Source organism: Oncorhynchus masou, chromosome 2 (assembly GCF_036934945.1).
Source record: "Oncorhynchus masou masou isolate Uvic2021 chromosome 2, UVic_Omas_1.1, whole genome shotgun sequence".
NCBI lineage: Eukaryota > Metazoa > Chordata > Actinopteri > Salmoniformes > Salmonidae > Oncorhynchus > Oncorhynchus masou.
This window is the reverse complement of record NC_088213.1, coordinates 13,123,558-13,147,987: the sequence shown is the minus strand read 5'-3', so window position 1 is coordinate 13,147,987 and position 24,430 is coordinate 13,123,558. Positions and strand designations below refer to the sequence as shown.

The 24,430-nt window shown below is 44.2% G+C and overlaps 1 protein-coding gene across 1 annotated transcript in view; it reads left to right on the top strand.

Moving 5' to 3' along the window:
• The window catches only part of adamts17 (ADAM metallopeptidase with thrombospondin type 1 motif, 17), a 108,441-nt gene that overhangs the window by 42,625 nt on the left and 41,386 nt on the right, over window positions 1-24,430 (top strand). Inside the window, 2 exon segments of the mRNA XM_064984240.1 lie at window positions 9,215-9,335; window positions 17,232-17,312. Coding sequence (XP_064840312.1) covers window positions 9,215-9,335; window positions 17,232-17,312 — 202 coding nt within the window.

Sequence of the window (24,430 nt, the reverse complement as noted above, 5' to 3'; positions counted from 1 at the left end):
TCATCTGTCTGTATCCTCCTCTTTCCTCTCCTCTCTGTATCCTCCTCTTTCCTCCTATTCGTCTCATCTGTCTGTATCCTCCTCTTTCCTCTCCTCACTGTATCCTCCTCTTTCCTCCTATTCGTCTCATCTGTCTGTATCCTCCTCTTTCCTCTCCTCTCTCTGTATCCTCCTCTTTCCTCCTCCTCTTCCTCTCCTCTCTCTGTATCCTCCTCTTTCCTCTCTTCTCTCTGTACCCTCCTCTTTCCTCCTCCTATTCATCTCATCTGTCTGTATCCTCCTCTTTCACCCTTCCTATTCCTCTCCTGTCTTCTCCTTCGGTTTCCTTCCTTCTTCTCCTCAGCTTTTCTTTTGCTACGTATTTATCATCATCTGGATGTAGGTAACAAGAGGAATGAGTCTCTCTCTACCCTCTCTGTCTCTGTCTCGCTCTCTGTGTCTCCCCCCTCTCCCTCCCTCTCTCTCAGCCCCCCCCCCACCCCCAGAGAAATAGGAGAGAGAGGAATGGAGAGAGAGAGAGAGAAACAGAGAAAGAGGAAAGAGAAATAAAGCCCCTTGAATTGAATTGAAATGAGGAAAGAGGGGAGAAAGCAAAACGGAGTAAGAGGAGAGAGAAAGAGAAACAGAGAAAGAGGAGAGAGAAAGAGAAAGAGGAGAGAGAGAAAAACAGAGAAAGAGGAGAGAGAGAAAGAGGAGAGAGAGAGAAACAGAGAAAGAGGAGAGAGAGAGAAACAGAGAAAGAGAGAGAGAGAGAGAGAAACCGAGAAAGAGGAGAGAGAGAGAGAAACCGAGAAAGAGGAGAGAGAGAGAAAGAGGAGAGAGAGAAACAGGAGAGAGAGAGAAACAGGAGAGAGAGAGAAACAGAGAAACAGGAGAGAGAAACAGAGAAAGAGGAGAGAGAGAGAAACAGAGAAACAGGAGAGAGAGAGAGAGAAGAGAGAAAGAGAAAGAGGAGAGAGAAACAGGAGAGAAAAGAGAGAAACAGGAGAGAGAGAGAAACAGGACAGGAGAGAGAGAGAAACAGGAGAGAGAGGAGAAACAGAGAGAGAAAGAGAGAGAGAGAGAAAAGAGAGAGAAGAGAGGAGAGAAAGAGAGAGAGAGAGAGAGAGAGAAGAGAGGAGAGAGAGAAACAGAGAGAGAGAAACAGGAAACAGGAGAGAGAGAGAAACAGAGGAGAGAGAGAGAGAAACAGAAAGAGGAGAGAGAGAAACAGAGAGAGAGAAAGAGAGAAAGAGGAGAGAGAGAAACAGAACAGAGAAAGAAACAGAGAGAGAGAGAAACAGAGAAAGAGAGAAACAGAGAAAGAGAGAGAAGAGAGAGAGAAACAGAGAGAGAGAGAGAAACAGAGAAGAGAAAGAGAGAGAAAGAGAGAAAGAGAAAGAGAGAGAGAAAGAAAGAGAGAGAGAGAGAAACAGAGAGAAACAGAGAGAGAGAGAAAGAGAGAAGAGAGAGAAACAGAAAAGGAGAGAGAGAGAGAGAAACAGGAGAGAGAGAGAGAAACAGAGAGAGAGAGAGAGAAACAGAGAAACAGAGAGAGAGAGAAAGAGAGAGAAAAGGAGAGAGAGAGAGAGAGAAACAGAGAAACAGGAGAGAGAGAGAGAAACTGGAGAGAGAGAGAGAGAAAGAGAGAAACAGAGAAAGAGAGAGAGAGAAACAGAGAAACAGGAGAGAGAGAGAGAAACAGAGGAGGAGAGAGAGAAAGAGAGAAACAGGAAGAGAGAAGAGGAGAGAGAGAGAAACAGAGAGAGAGAAGAGAGAGAGAGAAACAGAGAAAGAGGAGAGAGAGAAACAGAGAAAGAGAGAGAGAAACAGAGAAAAGGAGGAGAGAGAAACAGAGAGAGAGAGAGAACAGAGAGAGAGAGAGAGAAACAGAGAGAGAGAAACAGGAGAAAGAAACAGAGAGAGAGAAACAGAGAAACAGAGAAACAGAGAGAGAGAAACAGAGAAAGAGGAGGGGAGAGAGAAAGGAGAGAGAGAAACAGAGAGAGAGAGAAACAGAGAACAGGAGAGAGAGAGAAACAGGAGAGAGACAGAGAGAGAAACAGAGAAACAGAGGAAGTGGAGAGAGAGAGAAACAGGGAGAGAGAGAGAAACAGAGAGAAGAGAGAGAAGAGAGAGAGAGAGAGAGAAACAGAGAAGGAGAGAGAGAGAAACAGAGAAAGGAGAGAGAGAGAAACAGGGAGAGAGAGAAACAGAGAAGAGAGAAACAGAGAAAGAGAGAGAAACAGAGAAGAGAGAGAGAGAGAGAGAAACAGAGAGAGAGAGAGAGGGGGAGAGAGAAACAGAGAGAGAGAGAGAGAGAGAAACAGGAGAGAAAGAGAGAAACAGGAGAGAGAGAGAGAGAAACAGGAGAGAGAGAGAGAAACAGAGAAACAGGAGAGAGAGAGAAACAGAGAAACAGAGAGAGAGAGAGAGAGAAACAGGAGAGAGAGAGAGAAACAGAGAGAGAGAGAGAAACAGGAGAGAGAGAGAAACAGAGAAACAGGAGAGAGAGAGAGAAACAGGAGAGAGAGAGAGATAAACAGAGAAAGAGGAGAGAGAGAGAGAAACAGAGAGAGGAGAGAGAAACAGGAAACAGGAGAGAGCGAGAGAGAGAGAGAGAGAAACAGAGAAAGAGGAGAGAGCGAGAAACAGAGAAAGAGGAGAGAGAGAGAAAGAGGAGAGAGAGAGAAACAGAGAAAGAGGAGAGAGAGAGAAACAGAGAAAGAGGAGAGAGAGAGAAACAGGAGAGAGAGAGAAACAGAGAAAGAGGGGGAGAGAGAAACAGAGAAAAGGAGGAGAGAGAGAAAGGAGGAGAGAGAGAGAAACAGAGGGGGAGAGAGAAACAGAGAAAGAGGAGAGAGAGAGAGAAACAGGAGAGAAACAGAGAAACAGGAGAGAGAGAGAGAAACAGAGAAAGAGGAGAGAGAGAGAAACAGGAGATAGAGATACAGAGAAAGAGGAGGGGGAGAGAGAAAGAGGAGGGGGAGAGAGAAAGAGGAGAGAGAGAGAAATAGGAGAGAGAGAGAAACAGAAAGAGGAGGGGGAGAGAGAAACAGGAGAGAGAGAGAGAAACAGGAGAGAAAGAGAGAAACAGGAGGGGGAGAGAGAAACAGGAGGGGGAGAGAGAAACAGGAGGGGGAGAGAGAAAGAGGAGAGAGTGAGAGAAACAGGAGAGAGAGAGAAACAGGAGGGGGGATAGAAACAGAGAAAGAGGAGAGAGAGAGAGAAACAGGAGAGAGAAAGAGAAACAGAGAAAGAGGAGAGAGAGAGAGAAACAGGAGAGAGAGAGAAACAGGAGGGGGAGAGAGAAACAGAGAAAAAGGAGAGAGAGAGAGAAAAAGGAGAGAGAGAGAAACAGGAGGGGGAGAGAGAAACAGAGAAAGAGGAGAGAGAGAGAGAAACAGGAGAGAAACAGAGAAACATGAGAGAGAGAGAGAAACAGAGAAAGAGGAGAGAGAGAGAAACAGGAGAGAGAGATACAGAGAAAGAGGAGGGGGAGAGAGAAAGAGGAGAGAGAGAGAAAGAGGAGAGAGAGAGAAATAGGAGAGAGAGAGAAACAGAAAGACAGAGAGGGGAGAGAGAAACAGAGAGAGAGAGAGAAACAGGAGAGAGAGAGAGAAACAGGAGGGGGAGAGAGAAACAGGAGGGGGAGAGAGAAACAGGAGGGGGAGAGAGAAAGAGGAGAGAGTGAGAGAAACAGAGAGAGAGAGAGAAACATGAGGGGGGATAGAAACAGAGAAAGAGGAGAGAGAGAGAGAAACAGGAGAGAGAAAGAGAAACAGAGAAAAGAGAGAGAGAGAAACAGAGAAAGAGGAGAGAGAGAGAGAAACAGGAGAGAGAGAAACAGAGAAAGAGGAGGGGGAGAGAGAAAGAGGAGAGAGAGAGAAACAGGAGGGGGAGAGAGAAACAGGAGGGGGAGGGAGAGAAACAGGAGAGAGAGAGAGAGCAAATGTCAAATTGGCTTTTTACCAAATTACCGTACAACAGACCATGTATTCACCCTGCACACCCTAATTGACAACAAACAAACCAAAACAAAGGCAAAGTCTTCTCATGCTTTGTTGAGAAAAAAGAGACTCAATTTGGCATGAGGGTCTGCTATACAAACTGATGGAAAGTGGTGTTGGGGGTAAAACATACGACATCATAAAATCCATTTACACAAACAACAAGTGTGCGGTTAAAATTGGCAAAAAAACACACATTTCTTCACACAGGGTCGAAGGGTTAGACAGGGATGCAGCTTAAGCCCCACCCTCTTCAACATATATCAACGAACTGGCGCGGGCACTAGAAAAGTCTGCAGCACCCGTCCTCACCCTACTAGAATCTGAAGTCAAATGTCTGCTGTTTGCTGATGATCTGGTGCTTCTGTCACCAACCAAGGAGGGCCTACAGCAGCACCTAGATCTTATGCACAGATTCTGTCAGACCTGGGCCCTGACAGTAAATCTCAGTAAGACCAAAATAATGGTGTTCCAAAAAGGTCCAGTCACCAGGACCACAAATACAAATTCCATCTAGACACTGTTGCCCTAGAGCACACAAAAAACTATACATACCTTGGCCTAAACATCAGCGCCACAGGTAACTTCCACAAAGCTGTGAACGATCTGAGAGACAAGGCAAGAAGGGCATTCTATGCCATCAAAAGGAACATAAATTTCAACATACCAATTAGGATTTGGCTAAAAATACTTGAATCAGTCATAGAGCCCATTGCCCTTTATGGTTGTGAGGTCTGGGGAGAGAAACAAGACTTCACAAAATGGGACAAAGAAACAAATTGAGACTCTGCACGCAGAATTCTGCAAAAATATCCTCAGTGTACAGAGAGAACACCAAATAATGCATGCAGAGCAGAATTAGGACGATACCCACTAATTATCAAAATCCAGAAAAGAGCAGTTAAATTCTATAACCAGAAAAAGGAAGCGATTCCCAAACCTTCCACAACAAAGCCATCACCTACAGAGAGATGAACCTGGAGAAGAGTCCCCTAAGCAAGCTGGTCCTGGGGCTCTGTTCACAAACACACCCTACAGAGCCCCAATGACAGCAGCACAATTAGACCCAACCAAATCATGAGAAAACAAAAAAGATAATTACTTGACACATTGGAAAGAATTAACAAAAAAACAGAGCAAACTAGAATGCTATTTGGCCCTACACAGAGAGTACACAGCGGCAGAATACCTGACCACTGTGACTGACCCAAAATTAAGGAAAGCTTTGACTATGTACAGACTCAGCGAGCATAGCCTTGCTATTGAGAAAGAAACAGGAGACATGGCTCTCAAGAGAAGACAGACTATGTGCTCACTGCCCACAAAATGAGGTGGAAACTGAGCTGCACTTCCTAACCTCTGCCCAATGTATGACCATATTAGAGAGACATATTTCCCTCAGATTACACAGATCCACAAAGAATTCGAAAACAAATCTAATTTTGAAAAACTCCCATATCTACTGGGTGAAATTCCACAGTGTGCCATCAGAGCAGCAAGATTTGTGACCTGTTGCCACGAGAAAAGGGCAACCAGTGAAGAACACGCACCATTGTAAATACAACACATATCTATGCTTATTTATTTTATCTTGTGTCCTTTACCATTTGCACATTGTAAAAACACTGTATATATATATATAATATGACATTTGTAATGTCTTTATTGTTTTGAAACTTCTGTATGTGTGATGTCTACTGTTAATTTTTATTGTTTATTTCACTTTATATATTATATACCTTACTTGCTTTGGCAATGTTAACACATGTTTCCCATGCCAATAAAGCCCCTTGAATTGAATTGAATTGAGAGAAACAGGAGGGGGGAGAGAAACAGGAGGGGGAGAGAGGGGGAAGTGTTGTTGTTATGCTAAACTACACTGTATGAAATTTAGGAATGCTGTGAAAACAGCATCACAGAGAGAGAAAATCAGAAATGTTGTGAAAACACAGTCAGTCTTGTCAGAAGAGAAGCCTAAAGGCTGCTGGGTAAGAATGGAGACCCACATGATGCTGCTGCTGCCTCACTGAATTAGCAAAAGTCAATCTTGGTCCAGATTCTCTGTGTCCATATGTTCGTAATCTGTTTCAGCAAAAATTGTCCAGATTGTGTGTGTGTGTGTTCTGAATCATAAAGTTCCTATGATCCAGATGTATTCAGCGTATTACTGGCTCAGGTAGTCCAGGAAACAACACTAGGGATACACACACACACACACACACACACACACACACACACACACACACACACACCACACACTCCACACACAAGGACTGACTGTGTTTGTGCATGCATGTGTGTGCGTTCATATGTCTGTTGGTGTGTAAATATTCTTGTTTGTGTTTTACTGTTTGTGCTGCTTGGGAGTGTAAATGGCTTTGGGTAATTGGAGTTGTTTGTGAGTACACAGCTGATTTAACTCTGTGATAATTGCTGGGAAGGATTAAACAATCCCTAAACATACAATAGGTTATGTCCTGGTGAATCTAGACTAATATCACTAGCCTTGGATGTCTGAACGTATTATAGCTTCTCTTTCTGTTTTTACCATGGACCACAGTGTTCTGGGGTCATATTCATAATGTTTCTTCCTTTTACACACTAATTATACAGACAGGGGGGAACTGATCCTAGATCAGCACTCCTACTATGAATAAAGGCCCTGATTCTCCAAGTCCCTCTGCTTCCTCTGTCCTTATTGACTGGCCCTTGAAGATCTGAGAGGATTGAATAGGTGGCTGTTCCTCTCTACTCTATCGGACATACTAGATGGAGCTATTGGGATGTTTTGTACATCTATCTAATAGTTTCAAATCCATGATGAGAAGTCAGTGAGGGGAGGGGAGTGAGTTAGAGAGGATCGGAACAGCCTTTTCCTATTTCACTAGCATTGTTTTGGAGTCAGAATGCAGTCCACCAGTAGACCGATAGTACGGTCAGTGAGGGGAGGGGAGTGAGTTAGAGAGGATCGGAACAGCCTTTTCCTATTTCACTAGCATTGTTTTGGAGTCAGAATGCAGTCCACCAGTAGACCGATAGTACGGTCAGTGAGGGGAGGGGAGTGAGTTAGAGAGGATCGGAACAGCCTTTTCCTATTTCACTAGCATTGTTTTGGAGTCAGAATGCAGTCCACCAGTAGACCGATAGTACGGTCAGTGAGGGGGAGTGAGTTAGAGAGGATCGGAACAGCCTTTTCCTATTTCACTAGCATTGTTTTGGAGTCAGAATGCAGTCCACCAGTAGACCGATAGTACGGTCAGTGAGGGGAGGGAGTGAGTTAGAGAGGATCGGAACAGCCTTTTCCTATTTCACTAGCATTGTTTTGGAGTCAGAATGCAGTCCACCAGTAGACCGATAGTACGGTCAGTGAGGGGGGGAGTGAGTTAGAGAGGATCGGAACAGCCTTTTCCTATTTCACTAGCATTGTTTTGGAGTCAGAATGCAGTCCACCAGTAGACCGATAGTACGGTCAGTGAGGAGGAGCTGGGAGTGAGTTAGAGAGGATCGGAACAGCCTTTTCCTATTTCACTAGCATTGTTTTGGAGTCAGAATGCAGTCCACCAGTAGACCGATAGTACGGTCAGTGAGGGGGAGTGAGTTAGAGAGGATCGGAACAGCCTTTTCCTATTTCACTAGCATTGTTTTGGAGTCAGAATGCAGTCCACCAGTAGACCGATAAACGGTCAGTGAGGGGAGGAGTGAGTTAGAGAGGATCGGAACAGCCTTTTCCTATTTCACTAGCATTGTTTTGGAGTCAGAATGCAGTCCACCAGTAGACCGATAGTACGGTCAGTGAGGGGAGGGGAGTGAGTTAGAGAGGATCGGAACAGCCTTTTCCTATTTCACTAGCATTGTTTTGGAGTCAGAATGCAGTCCACCAGTAGACCGATAGTACGGTCAGTGAGGGGAGGGGAGTGAGTTAGAGAGGATCGGAACAGCCTTTTCCTATTTCACTAGCATTGTTTTGGAGTCAGAATGCAGTCCACCAGTAGACCGATAGTACGGTCAGTGAGGGAGGGGAGTGAGTTAGAGAGGATCGGAACAGCCTTTTCCTATTTCACTAGCATTGTTTTGGAGTCAGAATGCAGTCCACCAGTAGACCGATAGTACGGTCAGTGAGGGGAGGGGAGTGAGTTAGAGAGGATCGGAACAGCCTTTTCCTATTTCACTAGCATTGTTTTGGAGTCAGAATGCAGTCCACCAGTAGACCGATAGTACGGTCAGTGAGGGGAGGGGAGTGAGTTAGAGAGGATCGGAACAGCCTTTTCCTATTTCACTAGCATTGTTTTGGAGTCAGAATGCAGTCCACCAGTAGACCGATAGTACGGTCAGTGAGGGGGGAGTGAGTTAGAGAGGATCGACAGCCTTTTCCTATTTCACTAGCATTGTTTTGGAGTCAGAATGCAGTCCACCAGTAGACCGATAGTACGGTCAGTGAGGGGAGGGAGTGAGTTAGAGAGGATCGGAACAGCCTTTTCCTATTTCACTAGCATTGTTTTGGAGTCAGAATGCAGTCCACCAGTAGACCGATAGTACGGTCAGTGAGGGGGGGGAGTGAGTTAGAGAGGATCGGAACAGCCTTTTCCTATTTCACTAGCATTGTTTTGGAGTCAGAATGCAGTCCACCAGTAGACCGATAGTACGGTCAGTGAGGGGAGGGGAGTGAGTTAGAGAGGATCGGAACAGCCTTTTCCTATTTCACTAGCATTGTTTTGGAGTCAGAATGCAGTCCACCAGTAGACCGATAGTACGGTCAGTGAGGGGGGAGTGAGTTAGAGAGGATCGGAACAGCCTTTTCCTATTTCACTAGCATTGTTTTGGAGTCAGAATGCAGTCCACCAGTAGACCGATAGTACGGTCAGTGAGGGGAGGGGAGTGAGTTAGAGAGGATCGGAACAGCCTTTTCCTATTTCACTAGCATTGTTTTGGAGTCAGAATGCAGTCCACCAGTAGACCGATAGTACGGTCAGTGTTTATTCAGAGATGGACTTCATTAGAGTGCGGTTGCTTCCCAATTAATATATCCTACCTTCTCCTGACGTGTACTATTGTCTACTACTTCCTACACATCTAAAAGCATAGTTTCCACCTTCCATCTTTCTTAAACCATTGAAGGGACACTTTGCTAGGAAGGAGAAATAATTGGGACGTAGCCTGTATACTCCTTGATGTTAAGTACTTCCTGTGTACTTTATTTTGTTAAGTTGTCTACTTACTGTCTGCAGAAAATCGGCTGCGATGGCATCATCGGCTCGTCAGCCAAGGAGGACCGCTGTGGGGTGTGTAACGGAGACGGACACTCCTGTAAGATAGTCAAGGGAGACTTCAACCACACCAAGGGCAGGGGTGAGTACTGGGTTGGGGGGAAGTTCTAAACATGTATTTTTCAGTTGTGAATATCTGGGTCTTGTTCATAATGGCACACAATGGAAAACGTGTTCAAATATTTTGCAACAGAAATATAAAATGAGCTTTAGTTAAGTCCAGCTAATCCTTCCCTGTGTCTGTCTATTTTCTTCCTGTTGGTGCTTAATGAACATGACCCTGATGGGAACAGAATGGAAAATGGATGAGTGGAGGTTATTAGTCCTACTCCACTAAAAGAGAGGTCAGAAATGACAGGCAAAGATGAAGAGGACAGATTTGGTGTACACCAGTTAGAGTTACATTGGGCCGTCAGTCTTTACCTGCTACACTGTACGCATTACTATTGGCTAGCGCTGGCAGAGCGCATGACATTTTTGTCAACTTTTCTCTGGCGGAAGCTACACATTAATGTATTGAAAATAGAGCCAGAGTGTAATTTTGAGGCCCTTTACCTACTTGTGGATACTATTTTTATGTTTCTGTGTTCAGTAAGAAAGAAGTTAGAGGTAATTTTGCGAGCCAATGCTAACTAGCGGTAGCCTCATGACTAGAGGTCTATGAGTATCTGCTAGCATGCTAGCTAATTTGCCAAAATCCTGAAGTATCTCTTTAAGGCATTTAACCTCTAGTGGAAAGTCACCGGGAACAATCTTAGCAAGGTACCCTAAAAACACTAGGGTATCTGGGATATCTGTAGCCCTCCAATATCACTAAGCAGGTAACACACACACACACCGGTGCCTCTGTCCCCCATAGGTAAAGTTCAGTTTCACAGCCAGAGTACTAGAAATGGCATTTAAGGCCGAACGTTAGTCTGAATAGAGACCTGTTGGGTTTTAATTACAAGATAACACCCCATTATTCCCTTTTAATGGCTTGAGGCCTGTGTGTGCGTGTGTGTGTGTGTGTGTGTCTGTGTGTGTGTCTGTGCGCGTGTGTGTGTGTGAGTGTGAATGTGAGTGTGAATGTGTGTGTGAATGTGTCCTGTGTGGCTCAGTCGGTAGAGCATGGCGCTTGCAACGCCAAGCGTCGTGGGTTCGATTCCCGCTGGGGCCATCCATATGTAAAAGTAGTGGCTCCAGCCGACTTGTAAGTCGCTTTGGACAAAAGCGTCTGCTAAATGGGATATATTTATTTATTTATTTTATTTTGTGTGTGTGTGTTGACCTACTAAAAGGCGTGCAGATGGTCTGATTGCAATGCCGCTGAAGGACAGAAGCTTTCTTTCTTTTCTTTTTATTTGTATTTGTTATGGATCCCCATTAGTACTTGCCAAGACACCAGCTACTCTTCCTGGGGTTTGTTATGGATCCCCATGAGTTCCTGCCAAGACACCAGCTACTCTTCCTGGGGTTTGTTATGGATCCCCATTAGTACTTGCCAAGGCACCAGCTACTCTTCCTGGGGTTTGTTATGGATCCCCATTAGTACTTGCCAAGGCACCAGCTACTCTTCCTGGGGTTTGTTATGGATCCCCATTAGTACTTGCCAAGACACCAGCTACTCTTCCTGGGGTTTATTATGGATCCCCATTAGTACTTGCCAAGACACCAGCTACTCTTCCTGGGGTTTATTATGGATCCCCATTAGTTCTTGCCAAGACACCAGCTACTCTTCCTGGGGTTTGTTATGGATCCCCATTAGTTCCTGCCAAGACACCAGCTACTCTTCCTGGGGTTTATTATGGATCCCCATTAGTTCTTGCCAAGACACCAGCTACTCTTCCTGGGGTTTATTATGGATCCCCATTAGTTCCTGTCAAGACAGCAGCTACTCTTCCTGGGGTTTATTATGGATCCCCATTAGTTCCTCCCAAGACACCAGCTACTCTTCCTGGGGTTTATTATGTATCCCCATTAGTTCCTGCCAAGACACCAGCTACTCTTCCTGGGGTTTATTATGGATCCCCATTAGTTCCTGTCAAGACAGCAGCTACTCTTCCTGGGGTTTATTATGGATCCCCATTAGTTCCTCCCAAGACACCAGCTACTCTTCCTGGGGTTTATTATGGATCCCCATGAGTTCCTGCCAAGACACCAGCTACTCTTCCTGGGGTTTGTTATGGATCCCCATTAGTACTTGCCAAGGCACCAGCTACTCTTCCTGGGGTTTATTATGGATCCCCATTAGTTCCTGCCAAGACAGCAGCTACTCTTCCTGGGGTTTATTATGTATCCCCATTAGTTCCTGCCAAGACACCAGCTACTCTTCCTGGGGTTTATTATAGATGCCCATTAGTACTTGCCAAGGCACCAGCTACTCTTCCTGGGGTTTGTTATGGATCCCCATTAGTTCCTGCCAAGACAGCAGCTACTCTTCCTGGGGTTTATTATGGATCCCCATTAGTTCCTGCCAAGACAGCAGCTACTCTTCCTGGGGTTTATTATGGATCCCCATTAGTTCCTGCCAAGACACCAGCTACTCTTCCTGGGGTTTATTATAGATCCCCATTAGTACTTGCCAAGGCACCAGCTACTCTTCCTGGGGTTTGTTATGGATCCCCATTAGTACTTGCCAAGGCAGCAGCTACTCTTCCTGGGGCTTATTATGGATCCCCATTAGTTCCTGCCAAGACACCAGCTACTCTTCCTGGGGTTTGTTATGGATCCCCATTAGTACTTGCCAAGGCAGCAGCTACTCTTCCTGGGGTTTATTATGGATCCCCATTAGTTCCTGCCAAGGCAGCAGCTACTCTTCCTGGGGCTTATTATAGATGCCCATTAGTACTTGCCAAGGCACCAGCTACTCTTCCTGGGGTTTATTATGGATCCCCATTAGTACTTGCCAAGGCAGCAGCTACTCTTCCTGGGGCTTATTATGGATCCCCATTAGTTCCTGCCAAGACACCAGCTACTCTTCCTGGGGTTTGTTATGGATCCCCATTAGTACTTGCCAAGCACCAGCTACTCTTCCTGGGGTTTATTATGGATCCCCATTAGTTCCTGCCAAGGCAGCAGCTACTCTTCCTGGGGCTTATTATGGATCCCCATTAGTTCCTGCCAAGACACCAGCTACTCTTCCTGGGGCTTATTATGGATCCCCATTAGTTCCTGCCAAGACACCAGCTACTCTTCCTGGGGTTTATTATGGATCCCCATTAGTTCCTGCCAAGGCAGCAGCTACTCTTCCTGGGGCTTATTATGGATCCCCATTAGTTCCTGTAACGGCTCTCGTCGAAAGGAGTGGACCAAAGCGCAGAGTGGAAAGTGTTCATTATTTTTTATTTTTTTAAACACTCAAACAAAATAACCAAAGTGAAAACGAAAGCGCACAGTTCTGTCAGGTACAGACACCAAACAGAAAACAAGATCCCACAAAACCCAAAAGGAAAATGACAACTTATATATGATCCCCAATCAGAGACAATGATAGACAGCTCCCTCTGATTGGGAACCACACTCGGCCAAAAACAAAGAAATAGAAAACATAGACTTTCCCACCCGAGTCACACCCTGACCTAACCAAACATAGAGAATAATAGGGATCTCTAAGGTCAGGGCGTGACAAGTTCTGGTCAAGACAGCAGCTACTCTTCCTGGGGTTTATTATGGATCCCCATTAGTTCCTGTCAAGACAGCAGCAACTCTTCCTGGGGTTAATTATGGATCCCCATTAGTTCCTGTTAAGACAGCAGCTACTCTTCTTGGGGTTTATTATAGATCCCCATTAGTTCCTGTCAAGACAGCAGCTACTCTTCTTGGGGTTCATTATAGATCCCCATTAGTTCCTGTCAAGACAGCAGCAACTCTTCCTGGGGTTAATTATGGATCCCCATTAGTTCCTGTCAAGGCAGCAGCTACTCTTCCAGGGATTCAGCAACATTAAGGCAGAGATATGCAATAAAAATATTACATGACATTACATTACACTTTTCACAACACATTAAGTGGGTGTCCTCAGGCCACCACTCTACTACCACATATCTACAACACTATGATCATTCATTCTGGACAAAAGCAGGAATTTTTATTCTAACCTTAAGATAACATTGGCCGTTCACACACAACACTGACACACTGTAATGGCAGTGTGAACAGTGTGTGTGTGTGTGTGTGTGTGTATGTGTGATTGAGAGTTGGAGAGAAAGTGAGAATGAAAACGAGAGCAAGGAAGAGGGTATGTACAGTGTGTGTGTGTGTGTGTGTGTGTGTGTGTGTGTGTGTGTGTGTGTGTGTGTGTGTGTGTGTATGTACAGTGTGTACAGTGTGTATCAGTGTGTGTGTGTGTACAGTGTGTACAGTGTGTACTGGGGGTACTCGGTGTGTACTGGGTGTACAGTGTGTGTGTACAGTGTGTGTGTACAGTGTGTGTGTACAGTGTGTGTGTACAGTGTGTGTGTACAGTGTGTGTGTACAGTGTGTACAGTGTGTACTGGGTGTACAGTGTGTGTGTACAGTGTGTACAGTGTGTGTGTACAGTGTGTACAGTGTGTACAGTGTGTACAGTGTGTGTGTGTGTACAGTGTGTACAGTGTGTACAGTGTGTGTGTACAGTGTGTGTGTACTGGGTGTACAGTGTGTGTGTACAGTGTGTACAGTGTGTGTGTACAGTGTGTGTGTACAGTGTGTGTGTACAGTGTGTGTGTACAGTGTGTACAGTGTGTGTGTGTGTGTACAGTGTGTGTGTACAGTGTGTGTGTGTGTGTACAGTGTGTGTGTACAGTGTGTGTGTACAGTGTGTGTGTACAGTGTGTGTGTGTGTGTACAGTGTGTGTGTACAGTGTGTGTGTACAGTGTGTGTGTACAGTGTGTGTGTACAGTGTGTGTGTACAGTGTGTGTGTACAGTGTGTGTGCATTTGTAAGACAGGATTATGAACGCCTTTTACCCAATTCATTAAATTTGCTAAAGCCATTCCACCTGCCTCCTCCCCCTTCTCTTCTCTCCTCTGCTCCCCCCTCCCCTCCTCTCCTATCCCCTCCTCTCCTCTCCTCTCCTCCCCCCTCCTCTCCTCTACCCCCAGTCTCCTCTAGCCACTGTAAGAGGGTTTCTACCTGTGTGATGGCTAAACCAAGGGCTGTCCCCAAGTGTTTCTCATGTAAGATGCCTGCTCTGTGTGTGTGTGTGTGTGTGTGTGTGCGTGCGTGCGTGTGTGTGTGTGTGTGTGCGTTGACTGTGTGTGTCTGCCCTGACTGGAGTGTACACGTCGGTAGATGGGAGATCCAAACCTCCTTGGCTTCTCCTGGGATCAATAGCCAAAATGCAGATGGTACACACACACACACACACACACACACACACACACACACACACACACACACACACACACACACACACACACACACACACACACACACACACACACACACACACACACACACACACACACACACACACACACACACACACACACACTGTGGATCCCAACAGCTCGGCATGGCTTGGCTTCCTGGCTCTCCTCCTGATGAACACACTGGGATACCTCGTGGTACTTCCTCATCCACCTGGGTTGTGGGAGAACAACAACAATATTCCAATGGCGAAAATGATTAAGAATCATATTGAAAATCTTGAATGTCATATTGTTAATCCCAGGAGAGCCCAGAGGAGGATGGGTTGGGGTTTCTAAGGCCTGACCTGCAAAGAGCATGTCTTGTCATTCCCAGAGTAATGGCTGTAAATGAACAGTGTGTGTGTGTCTGTGTGTGTAATGGTGTGTATACAGTAACTACATACAGAGTGGCAATCAACGTAACCCTGTGGTGTTGGTGATGGGTAGGGCCTGGAGTTTTTTCCATTCCATGTGACCTGACCAGGAAATACTCTGGGCCTTAGCGATGGGGTGTTGTTGTTAACAGCGTTTCTGGGTGTGTGGTTTGTGGTGTTTTCCTGTTGACTGTGTGAAGGGGTGCTCTTGGTTAAAAAATTGCCCGTAGGCACAGATCTAGGATCAGTTTAGACTCCCCCCAATCCTAACCTTAACCATTAGAGGGGGAGAAAGCTAAACTGACCATAGATCAGTGTCAAGGCTAGGGACACTTCTTACTCGTGACTTGTTCCTGTGTGCTGTATAAAGAGATAATAGCATGGTTGTGGTAATTGCAGATCCAGCCCTGTAGGGCGGCACTACGGTGAGTACACACAGGGAGTCTGTACATAGTGGGGGGGCAGTAAAGTAGAACAAAGCAGCTCAACGAGGCTGAGGGGACTTGTAAGACCTGTGTGAAACTCTTGAGTTTGGTGTCAATCATGCATTGATGTCAAGTTTGTTACATGTGGATCTCAGGTTGTGGCCCCTTGAGATACAGGAATAAATCAAACTCAGTCTCGTAACACTAAAAAACTAAACAAAAACAATTGGGACAATAAAGAGGCATACATGGTGAAAGTTTGGAAGAATAAGCTATTTTATTTTTCCAGAAACGGTTGTATAGATACTGTGCTTTGGGATCTATTGTAGAGAGGAGGTTTTGCATCTCAAACGGCACCCTATTCCCTATGTAGTGCACTACAGGCACTATGGGCCTTGGTCAAAAGTAGTGCACTAGATAGGGAATAGGGTGCCATTCAGGATGCACACCTGGTCTCTCTTGACTCCACACCTGGTCTCTCTTGACTCCACAGAGCTTAACAGTCCGATTACACAGGGGTCAAAACCCCAACCTGTGCCATTTTGTTGGGGCAATTATCTACATTATGGAAGACCCTCTCCTCCCCTCTTTATATATCCCTCTTTTGTTCTCTCTCTCTTATTTGCTGATGTATCTCTTTCTCTCTGTTCTTCCTCTTCTCCCCCCCTCTCTCTCTCTCTCTCTCTCTCTCTCTCTCTCTCTCTCTCTCTCTCTCTCTCTCTCTCCTCTCCCTTTCTCTCTCTCACTGTGGGTCTTTCATATCTCTCTCCATTCTATTTTTTGTTTCCTTCTTTGACACATTTGTGTGTAAGCCTCAGAAGTAACAGTGGGACCACAGTCAGTCACCCGAGAGCCTGGGAACCAACGAGCTGCTTTGTATCATCACTACTGCCCAAACACTAGTGGGTGCTTGGATGCATGTCTGTGAGGAGGGAAGGGCTGGCAAGGATCTAATCAGAGATTTCTCTCCCAGTCGGGTTGAGGCTGGAATCCATAGAACATTTCATAGGATCTCTGTGCTAGAATCAAATAAATGATTCAAAAGTGATGTCATAAAGCGGAAGTAGTGTATCTGCAGTGGGATCCTCAAAATGATTTGATCATTTTGCTCACATATACTTCCTGGTCTCTTATATGACACCTGTTGAATTCAGAGCCGTACATCTCAATGTGTGAATCCCAAATGCCACCGTATTCCCAATATAGTGCAATGCTTTTGAGCAGGGCTCATTGAGCTCTAGTCTGAAATATCACACTATAAAGGGAATATGGTGACATCTGGGTCCCAACCTACCTATCTGTCTCTGGTAGAAGCCTTCCTTTCAAAACCAGGCTCCGTGTGATGCTCCAGCACACAGAGACAGAAGGTCGAGAAAGAGAGGCTCTACCTCTTTCTGTCCACCGGTATTGAGTTAGATCGCTGCTACTATGACCGTTACACCCCTAGCTGTGTCCCAAATGATACCCTATTCCCTTCATAGTGCACTACCTTTGACCAGAGTCTAGTGCACTACTTTTGAAAAGGACCCATGTGTAGGGAACCGGGTGTCATTTGGGATGTAGACCCTCTCTCTTTCTACGTCCTTCATTGTCCTCCTCCTTGCCTTTCACACAGAAAAAATATTTCAACCCTTTCCAAATTAACAGCTTGGATAAAGAACCAGCCCAGCCCAACCCTGTCTGTACTACCCCTTCCCCTCACCTCTCCTCACCTCCTCTCATCCCACCTCACCTCTCGTCCTCTCCTCACCCCAGGTGTGGGTCTGGGTGTGGCTCCACCCACCTCACTCTCTTGTGTTTCTACAGGTTACATCGAGGCTGCTGTCATCCCCGTTGGTGCTAGGAGAATCAAAGTTGTGGAGGACAAGCCCTCACACAGCTTTCTGGGTAAGACACACACACACACACACACACACACACACACACACACACACACACACACACACACACACACACACACACACACACACACACACACACACACACACACACACACACACAAGTTTTCTGACTTGTTATAAGTTATAAATAGATCTCTAAGGTATATAATGACCGACATGACAAGAGGAACTGATGATGCAAGATGTGTTGAGTTGCAGGAAATAAGCTTTAAACCTGCAAAATTCTCTCTTCGCCAACAAGACGGTTGTGGAACGTTTGTTTCATTTCGGTGCTTGTACCCATAGAAATAGGGGTGTGCAGGGGGGGAGTGGGATATTCCCTAATGCTGGAAGGGGGGCCTGGATGAAAAACATTGGGAACCCCTTTTATAGACAACCGCACAAGTTCATATTATCTGTCTAATGATGTGAACTTGTATTCCCTATAGCAGGGTACTCAACTACTATCTGAGCGGTCCAGTGACACAAATGTCCTAGGTGGCAAAGGTCCGGATGGATATGGTCATTTATCGGCGCTGTGGTTCAGCATAGTAACAAACCGTGTTGTTATATCAAATGTTTTCAAGAATACTGGTAAATACATTACAGTTTTTTACAATCGCTAGGACCCATTTCTCAATACTTAGGTCACTTTTTCAAAACTCTTCACACAGTGAGCACAACAGCAGTCTATGTGGGTTAAACTGTGGATAATGTTTCATTGCTTTGGCACAAAATGCATTCAATGACTACATCTTACAAATTTCATGAATTATTTTCTCACTCAGACACAACCACCACCAAAACTCTATGTACCTACAGGCCAATTTACACATGTTTACATACTCTTTTCAAAACTGTTAAACTGAAGTTCAAAACCTAACATAAGCGATTGTCAAAAACTGTAAATGAGACAAATGAAACCTTTGTACATGGACCTTGAATTATTAAATAATATCTCAATTAAATGAAGTACATGTTTTCTGGAGAACAAAGGAGAGTTAAAGAACAAAATCTGAAAACACAGAAAGTCACTGTGGCCATGCAATATTAATGTATAAGTTACTGTGGGTCATGCCATATTAATGTATAAGTCACTGTGGGCCATGCAATATTAATGTATAAGTTACTGTGGGCCATGCCATATTAATGTATAAGTCACTGTGGGCCATGCAATATTAATGTATAAGTTACTGTGGGCCATGCAATATTAATGTACAAGTCACTGTGGGCCATGCCATATTAATGTATAAGTCACTGTGGGCCATGCCATATTAATGTACAAGTCACTGTGGGCCATGCAATATTAATGTATAAGTCACTGTGGGCCATGCAATATTAATGTACAAGCCACTGTGGGCCATGCAATATTAATGTATAAGTCACTGTGGGCCATGCCATATTAATGTACAAGTCACTGTGATCCATGCAATTTTAATGTACAAGTCACTGTGGGCCAAGCAATGTTAATGTACAAGTCACTGTGGGCCATGCAATATTAATGTATAAGTCACTGTGATCCATGCAATATTAATGTACAAGTCACTGTGGGCCATGCAATATCAATGTACAAGTCACTGTGGGCCATGCAATATTAATGTACAAGTCACTGTGGGCCATGCAATATTAATGTACAAGTCACTGTGGGCCATGCAATATTAATGTACAAGTCACTGTGGGCCATGCCATATTAATGTATAAGTCACTGTGGGTCATGCAATATTAATGTACAAGTCACTGTGATCCATGCAATATTAATGTACACGTCACTGTGGGCCATGCCATATTAATGTACAAGTCACTGTGGGCCATGCAATATTAATGTATAAGTCACTGTGGGCCATGCCATATTAATGTACAAGTCACTGTGGGCCATGCAATATTAATGTATAAGTCACTGTGATCCATGCAATTTTAATGTACAAGTCACTGTGGGCCATGCAATTTTAATGTACAAGTCACTGTGGGCCAAGCAATGTTAATGTACAAGTCACTGTGGGCCATGCAATATTAATGTATAAGTCACTGTGATCCATGCAATATTAATGTACAAGTCACTGTGGGCCATGCAATATTAATGTATAAGTCACTGTGATCCATGCAATATCAATGTACAAGTCACTGTGGGCCATGCAATATTAATGTACAAGTCACTGTGGGCCATGCCATATTAATGTACAAGTCACTGTGGGCCATGCCATATTAATGTACAAGTCACTGTGGGCCATGCAATATTAATGTACAAGTCACTGTGGGCCATGCCATATTAATGTACAAGTCACTGTGGGCCATGCAATATTAATGTACAAGTCACTGTGGGCCATGCCATATTAATGTACAAGTCACTGTGGGCCATGCAATATTAATGTACAAGCCACTGTGGGCCATGCAATATTAATGTACAAGCCACTGTGGGCCATGCAATATTAATGTATAAGTCACTGTGGGCCATGCCATATTAATGTACAAGTCACTGTGGGCCATGCCATATTAATGTACAAGTCACTGTGGGCCATGCAATATTAATGTACAAGCCACTGTGGGCCATGCAATATTAATGTACAAGCCACTGTGGGCCATGCAATATTAATGTATAAGTCACTGTGGGCAATGCCATATTAATGTACAAGTCACTGTGATCCATGCAATTTTAATGTACAAGTCACTGTGGGCCAAGCAATGTTAATGTACAAGTCACTGTGGGCCATGCAATATTAATGTATAAGTCACTGTGGGCCATGCCATATTAATGTACAAGTCACTGTGGGCCATGCAATATTAATGTATAAGTCACTGTGATCCATGCAATTTTAATGTACAAGTCACTGTGGGCCATGCAATTTTAATGTACAAGTCACTGTGGGCCAAGCAATGTTAATGTACAAGTCACTGTGGGCCATGCAATATTAATGTATAAGTCACTGTGATCCATGCAATATTAATGTACAAGTCACTGTGGGCCATGCAATATTAATGTATAAGTCACTGTGATCCATGCAATATCAATGTACAAGTCACTGTGGGCCATGCAATATTAATGTACAAGTCACTGTGGGCCATGCCATATTAATGTACAAGTCACTGTGGGCCATGCCATATTAATGTACAAGTCACTGTGGGCCATGCAATATTAATGTATAAGTCACTGTGGGCCATGCAATATTAATGTATAAGTCACTGTGGGCCATGCCATATTAATGTATAAGTCACTGTGGGCCATGCAATATTAATGTATAAGTCACTGTGGGCCATGCAATATTAATGTACAAGTCACTGTGGGTCATGCCATATTAATGTATAAGTTACTGTGTTTCATGCAATATTCATGTACAAGTCACTGTGGGCCATGCAATATTAATGTACAAGTCACTGTGGGCCATGCAATATTAATGTATAAGTCACTGTGATCCATGCAATATTCATGTATAAGTCACTGTGGGCCATGCAATATTAATGTATAAGTCACTGTGGCCATGCAATATTCATGTATAAGTCACTGTAGGCCATGCAATATTAATGTATAAGTCACTGTGATCCATGCAATATTTATGTATAAGTCACTGTGGGCCATGCAATATTAATGTATAAGTCACTGTGATCCATGCAATATTAATGTACAAGTCACTGTGGGCCATGCAATATTAATGTATAAGTCACTGTGGGCCATGCAATATTAATGTACAAGTCACTGTGGGCCATGCCATATTAATGTACAAGTCACTGTGGGCCATGCAATATTAATGTACAAGTCACTGTGGGCCATGCCATATTAATGTACAAGTCACTGTGGGCCATGCAATATTAATGTACAAGTCACTGTGGGCCATGCAATATTAATGTACAAGTCACTGTGGGCCATGCAATATTAATGTATAAGTCACTGTGGGCCATGCCATATTAATGTATAAGTCACTGTGGGCCATGCCATATTAATGTACAAGTCACTGTGGGCCATGCAATATTAATGTACAAGTCACTGTGGGCCATGCAATATTAATGTACAAGTCACTGTGGGCCATGCAATATTAATGTATAAGTCACTGTGGGCCATGCCATATTAATGTACAAGTCACTGTGATCCATGCAATGCAAGTTTAATGTACAAGTCACTGTGGGCCATGCAATGTTAATGTACAAGTCACTGTGGGCCATGCAATATTAATGTATAAGTCACTGTGATCCATGCAATATTAATGTACAAGTCACTGTGGGCCATGCAATTTTAATGTACAAGTCACTGTGGGCCAAGCAATGTTAATGTACAAGTCACTGTGGGCCATGCAATATTAATGTATAAGTCACTGTGATCCATGCAATATTAATGTACAAGTCACTGTGGGCCATGCAATATTAATGTATAAGTCACTGTGATCCATGCAATATCAATGTACAAGTCACTGTGGGCCATGCAATATTAATGTACAAGTCACTGTGGGCCATGCCATATTAATGTACAAGTCACTGTGGCCATGCCATATTAATGTACAAGTCACTATGGGCCATGCAATGTTCATGTATAAGTTACTGTGGGCCATGCAATATTAATGTATAAGTCACTGTGGGCCATGCCATATTAATGTATAAGTCACTGTGGGCCATGCAATATTAATGTATAAGTCACTGTGGGCCATGCAATATTAATGTGCAAGTCACTGTGGGTCATGCCATATTAATGTATAAGTTACTGTGTTTCATGCAATATTAATGTACAAGTCACTGTGGGCCATGAAATATTCATGTAACAAGTCACTATGGGCCATGCAATATTCATGTATAAGTCACTGTGATCAATGCAATATTAATGTACAAGTCACTGTGTGCCATGCAATATTCATGTATAGGTCACTGTGATCCATGCAATATTCATGTATAAGTCACTGTAGGCCATGCAATATTAATGTATAAGTCACTGTGATCCATGCAATATTTATGTATAAGTCACTGTGGGCCATGCAATATTAATGTATAAGTCACTGTGATCCATGCAATATGAATGTACAAGTCACTGTGGGCCATGCAATATTAATGTATAAGTCACTGTGGGCCATGTAATATTAATGTTCAAGTCACTGTGGGCCATGCAATATTCATGTATAAGTCACTGTGGGCCATGCAATGCAATATTCATGTATCAGTCACTGTGGACCTTTGCATCAATGAGAGAAATGACACTTTCTGTCTCTTTAAAATGCTTTGAACTTTGGCACAAATGGTGTGAGAGCAACTCTTGAGACACTGATGCAGGTGTCCATTGGTGAGCCTGGAGCGATATTTGTTTTGAATAAAGTTCATTGTGGAGAAGACTGATTCACAGCTGTATGTGGAGCCAAACATGGGCAGGATGTCTAGTGCTAGTTTCTTGAGAACAGGGACATCAGCTGCAGGCACCATCTTTCCATCTTTCCCCAGAATGTAAGACAGGGTCACAAAGACACATTTTCTTGTAGCTCAATCAACTCAATCAACTCCATTTGCAGTGATGCAACTTCTACCCATCTGAAGATCTGTTTAGCTTCCTCTGACAACATCTACCCGTCTGAAGAGCTGTTTAGCTTCCTCTGACAACATCTACCCGTCTGAAGATCTGTTTAGCTTCCTCTGACAACATCTACGTCCTGTTTAGCTTCCTCTGACAACATCTACCCGTCTGAAGATCTGTTTAGCTTCCTCTGACAACATCTACCCGTCTGAAGATCTGTTTAGCTTCCTCTGACAACATCTACCCGTCTGAAGATCTGTTTAGCTTCCTCTGACAACATCTACCCGTCTGAAGATCTGTTTAGCTTCCTCTGACAACATCTACCCGTCTGAAGATCTGTTTAGCTTCCTCTGACAACATCTACCCGTCTGAAGATCTGTTTAGCTTCCTCTGACAACATCTACCCGTCTGAAGAGCTGTTTAGCTTCCTCTGACAACATCTACCCGTCTGAAGAGCTGTTTAGCTTCCTCTGACAACATCTACCCGTCTGAAGATCTGTTTAGCTTCCTCTGACAACATCTACCCGTCTGAAGATCTGTTTAGCTTTGACAACATCTACCCGTCTGAAGATCTGTTTAGCTTCCTCTGACAACATCTACCCGTCTGAAGAGCTGTTTAGCTTCCTCTGACAACATCTACCCGTCTGAAGATCTGTTTAGCTTTGACAACATCTACCCGTCTGAAGATCTGTTTAGACAACATCTTCCTGTTTCTGACAACATCTACCCGTCTGAAGATCTGTTTAGCTTCCTCTGACAACATCTACCCGTCTGAAGATCTGTTTAGCTTCCTCTGACAACATCTACCCGTCTGAAGATCTGTTTAGCTTCCTCTGACAACATCTACCCGTCTGAAGATCTCTTTAGCTTCCTCTGACAACATCTACCCGTCTGAAGAGCTGTTTATCTTCCTCTGTCAACATCTACCCATCTGAAGAGCTGTTTCGCTTTGACAACATCTACCCGTCTGAAGATCTGTTTAGCTTCCTCTGACAACATCTACCCGTCTCGTCTGAAGATCTGTTTAGCTTTGACAACATCTACCCGTCTGAAGATCTGTTTAGCTTCCTCTGACAACATCTACCCGTCTGAAGATCTGTCTAGCTTCCTCTGACAACTTCTACCCATCTGAAGATCTGTTTAGCTTCCTCTGACCACTTTTTGTGACTAAGATGATTCTGGATGACCAGCAAGCGATTCTCTTCCAACAGTGAAATCCCAGGTCCCCGTCCCTGCAGGAGGTCTTTTGCCTTTTGGTAGGCCGTCATTTTAAATGAGAATTTGTTCTTAACTGACTTCCCGAGTTAAATAAAGGTAAAATAAAAATATAAAAAGTCATCAAAGCTAGCTTTGAGGTTCTTCATCAGCTGCTGGATGAAATCAACATGGTTGGGAACATCTTTGTCTCCCTGCGTTTGCACCAGAAGATTGGACAAGTGGACACGTTCTCCCTGGAGATCATTCTGGAAAAGCTCCAATTTCTTCTGGAAAGCCCGGACTGCTGCTATCATATCACACACTGTGTTGTCCTGTCCCTGCAGCTTAACATTCAGCTGATTGAGGTGTGATGTCATGTCTGTCACACTGTGTTGTCCTGCAGCTTAACATTCAGCTGATTGAGGTGTGATGTCATGTCTGTCACACTG